The 4,664-nt window shown below is 41.5% G+C and overlaps 1 protein-coding gene across 1 annotated transcript in view; it reads left to right on the top strand.

The window, feature by feature from the left end:
- LOC119275473 overlaps positions 1-4,664 on the top strand; it is an 11,368-nt gene that overhangs the window by 2,400 nt on the left and 4,304 nt on the right. The window contains exon 2 of the mRNA XM_037556323.1: positions 2,247-2,588. Coding sequence (XP_037412220.1) covers positions 2,330-2,588 — 259 coding nt within the window. The 5' untranslated portion in view covers positions 2,247-2,329. The remainder of the gene's footprint in view (positions 1-2,246; positions 2,589-4,664) is intronic.

The following is a 4,664-nucleotide window of genomic DNA, read 5'->3' as shown; positions in this document are numbered from 1 at the left end:
GGCTGCACGGTGGGTAGGGGAGGGGGACGTCTAGGGCTTGGGGAGGTAGGTCTGGGTAAGGAAGGGAAAGGGGAGGTAGAATCAACTGCTTTATTTGGTGATAGCATCAACTGCTTTATATTATGATAGCCGATAAGCTTACTGCTATTTCTTGATGATTGTGTTCTTTCGTATTCTCGTGTTGGGCTGTCGGCAACAATTTAGCTTTAAAGGAAGCCTTTTTGGGTTTTTGTTTTATAACAGTACTGTTTTTTAATCCTTCAAAATTGGATATCAGACGGTTGACTTGAAAAATGGCGACACCTTGTGCTGTGAGGTCTGTTGGCTTTGTAGATGCCTTCAGAACTTAGTACCGACACTTGATGCCAGCAACTTCTATTGTTTTACGGAAATGATATTTGGATTTTGATGATGAGGGGATTGAAGTCACACCTCATGATTGACTGTGGCATCACAACGAGGATATGATCTGTTAGTTTGAGGGTGCCACTTTGTCAAAGATAAGCTTCCCTTGCCATTTGGGAAGTGTTGTATATATGTGAAGGCCCCTGACAAAGAATACATATACAGAACTAGTTGTTATGTTACTCTCTACTAGGTTTTATTTGTACATTACTGTTGCATAAAGAGAATAGATATGAGATGTGTATATCACTATGTTTTTAAAGAGACATTTCATCACATGACAATGACGATGCTTTTTGCACCATCAGTAATTCGGGCATTGTCTTATGCTTGGTCAAGGTTGCATGCCACGTGCTAACCCCACTCTAGGCCCCTCTGTTCCATGAGCATGGACAGGTTGCCTAGGACACCATGCGCAAGAGGTGGTGTGGAGAAACATGGGAGTTTGAGACTCTGAAGGGTGCTGTAATGCTTTGCCCAAGTTGTGGCAGAATCACTCGTGTAAGCAACTGCCTTTTCCCTCTTCGTGATGGCAACTTGTTGCTCACAAACAGCAAAAACTGAGGCATCGGAGGATATCATCCAAGGATTACAATGTGTTGATGTTCATGTGGCATGGGTGCCTGTGGAGCAAGAAGACCGTCGACGCCACTTTTGGGTGCTCGATGTCCCCAAAGCGAGTAGAAACTGACCTTTGGAACTGTGAGGACTTGATTGCACGCGGAGGCGGTCCACCTTGTTTGATTGAGGAGCTGCACACAGGGGGGGGAGGCGCAGAATTGTGAAAGGTCCTTAGAGCAGGAGGTGCTGCTACTAAGTGCCTGTAGATGCTTACTGATAAGAGGGAGGCGCCCTTGTCCGGGTGACTCTTCTTGAAATTTGAGTTCTTTTAAATGCAACCGGGCTTATTTACTTGTGCTGCAATGGAAATTTTCGTTCTTCTGCTGATTTTAGGGAGTTGTTAAGTACTTGCAGGTTTGTGATCCGTATAATCTAAACATGTAAAAGTTTCATTTGATTGAGTAGAGCATATTTTACTTGGCCATATACTGGAATGCAGCAATCACACCAGTTTTTGCCTTGTCTCTGGCAATTATTTTTTATTCCTTTTTACCCTGTAGACCGTTTCAGGTTTCATGACTGAAACTTGATACTACTATTTTCCTTATGGGATGTGGAAATTACTCAAATTAGGCTGTTTTATTTCTTGTAAGTGTTGATCAGTTGGTTGAAGAAAGTGATACATGAACTTAAAAATCTGGTGTTTACTTTTGTTTTAACTTTTTGATTTTGTTTCCCCTTTTCTGATTTGAACTTTCTCGCTTCTACCCAATGGCAGATGTAACAATCCTGCCGATCTACCATGGGTTTTATTGTGTGTATTTTTATTCATGTGAAGCTTTCTATTAGTGATGATAAGATGCTCTCACTTGTTCAGTGCTTATACCCCTGAGACAAATATGCTGAATCTCGTTGGAAGGGCTTTAAGATACTAGATGCAAAAGCACCATCAGCATGTGCCCATGCGTCCATGAAACCAAAGCTTGCAAAACATATACATACTTGTTAGTTTCCATAGATGTGTGACTCTCCTTGTCTCTTTAGGGCCTGAATGTTGCATTGAAGTTTCCCTCTTTCACGGCGAAATAAATGGTGTCTTGTAACCTTAGTATTTATTGATATCCTTCCTTTCTAGTGTCATGGGATTTGTTTTTTCCCAGTTTCCGCTATTATATGCAAATTATTTTTGCCATGTGTTTCATCTGCCAAAAGGTTTTGTCTTTAATGTGTTTCACTTTTGATGACTAATTTACTAATCCATCGAACTTGTGTATGGGCAGATCAGCAGATGTGAAGCAGCACCACCAGAACACAGAAAGCAGTTCATCTTATAAAACGTAAAAGGACTTCTTTGGAGGTTTCTATGCAGAGATCTCTTGCTGTTGGCATTAAGTCTGAGAACAATGGCAAGCGGGATTACACTGGAACTGGTACTGTTCCATCCTTGCATAAGCAAGATAGCAAGATACTGACCAAAAAGACCATAAAGTTGTTGGATGCGCCACCTTGTCCAAAAAGGCCAAAGCTAGAGCCAACTCAAACCACTAGAGGTGCTGAAGCTAAGGGCCATGAATCGCTGCCACATAAGATTGTTCCTGAAATGGTACGATGCACAGCATCTGGTAAGTTGTGAAGTCTCATTTCTTCATCTATGGGTGTCTAATTTTACATAACAGGACTACTCACCAAATGACTCTGCATATGTTAATGGATTCATTATGGACCTTCCCGTCAGAGCTTCATATCCTATCTTTTGGCTAAATGTTCGTTACCATCATTTGAATCAATACCATGCTCCCATTGCACTTATTTCTCTATTACAGTTTTTTATGTTCTTCGGACCTCTGTACATGACCGCAAAGTAGTTTTCTTAGAACACGCAGGAAAGCTGCATATCATTTCACTAGGATGAAGGAAAGGTACAGAGGAGAGCTGTGTATCATTCCGTTAAGATGATATACATGATAGAGTTGGGGTAGTGCTGATTGAAGAGAAGCTTGTCCAACATCGCCTGGGATTGTTCGGGCATATACAGCACAGGCCTCCAGAAGCGGCAGTGCATAGTGGACGGTTAAAGCGTGATAATGTCGAGAGATCGGAGTAGACCAAACTTGACACCGGAGGAGTCCGTAAAGAGAGACCTGAAGGACTGGAATATCACCAAATAACTAGCCGCAGAGGTGTGTGGAACTTGTTTTCGAGATCTTTTGGGTTTCAACTCTAGCCTACCCCAACCTCTTTGGGACTGAAAGGCTTTGTGGTTGTTGTTGTTGTTGAAGGAAAGGTACAGAGTAGCGGGAATAAGGACCCTCGCCCTAATGACCAGCTGACTGTAAAGTCAGGGATAGCCCCATAACGACCAACTGACCGCAAAGTAGTAATTTTAGTGGTCTTCCTATTCACGTTATATTAGCAGGTATATATAAACCTGAAAGCCGACCCTTAAATTTCAGTTTTTGACTGAGCAAAAAAATGAAGAATAAAAAGGAACGTGTTGCACAAATGACTTCTGGAATGATACTTGCGCTGTAATGGATGTTTTCATTCTTCTGCTAATTTTTGGGAGTTGTTTAAGTGCTTACAGGTTTGTGATCCACATAATCTAAACATGTAAAAGTTTCATCTGCTCGAGTAGAGCATATTTACTTGGCTGTGTACTTTTTTTTTTGCATCGAAAGGGGGTCTTGGCTGTGTACTAGAATGCAGCAATTACACTAGTTTTTACCTCCTGGAAATTTACAATGTGTACTGTAAGTACTTAAACAACTACCAGAAATTTAGTTTCTTAAGTTTACTCCACATCAAATAAATATAAATATGGACCAATAAGTGGCTAATTTATCCTATTATTAATTCAGAAATTTGACTGTCTCATGGTCCAAAAAGCTGTTGTTTGGTGCATATTTCAGTATTCAACGTGTTAATGTTGTGTCTTCTTCTGGACTGACTAGTTGTGTGTATTAGGGCGAGTGGGCACAAGAGCTCACCCTGTCTGATTTTCAATTTTATCTCTGAGCAGCGAATTGCCCCTCATAATTTGAAATTTGTTAGTACGACTGCAGGATTTTCTTGGTTTAGTCTTTCCCCATGATAAATATTGTCAGCGGTGGTTATTTATCAGCCTTTTACAGTTCCTGATTCAGGTAATAATACCTTTTAATCTGCCATGGAACCAAAAAAATGATTGCAGTTGTATTGGATCATATAGTATACAACAACAATTGCACTTGCAGCACTGCAGAGAGAAAACTTAGGCAAACAGGCAATACTGCACCTCTGTAACTGGGCATGTGTGCACCAATGCAAGATTTGAAGCGCGGAGCCATGACCGTATTTTGAAACTTAAAAGTTATGATGATGGAGACTGGGAGGAGGGGCAGCCGTAGGACAGTGATTGTGGAGATGCGGTACCACGAGCGCGCGGCCCCTGTTGGTTATCTAGTTACACCTATGTTTAATTATCCTGACTAGTCCACAGGCCCACTGTAAAAAAACTAGTCCATGGATTGGTAACCCTTTAGTTCTCTTACAATGGTTGATTACCATGTCAGTGTCCTCCAAAGGGTGGCCTGATTTGGTGGGGCAGGGACCGGTGCGTCCAGTGTAACCATTTTAATTATGTTAGATTTTTGCCGCTGTTTTACTAGGTAGGCGGGGGATCAGTGCGTGCAGTGGTAACACTTTTAATTCTGTTACCA

This window comes from Triticum dicoccoides, chromosome 3B, assembly GCF_002162155.2.
Source record: "Triticum dicoccoides isolate Atlit2015 ecotype Zavitan chromosome 3B, WEW_v2.0, whole genome shotgun sequence".
Lineage (NCBI taxonomy): Eukaryota > Viridiplantae > Streptophyta > Magnoliopsida > Poales > Poaceae > Triticum > Triticum dicoccoides.
Note: the sequence above shows the minus strand (reverse complement) of the source record. Positions and strands in the feature narration are given on the sequence as shown.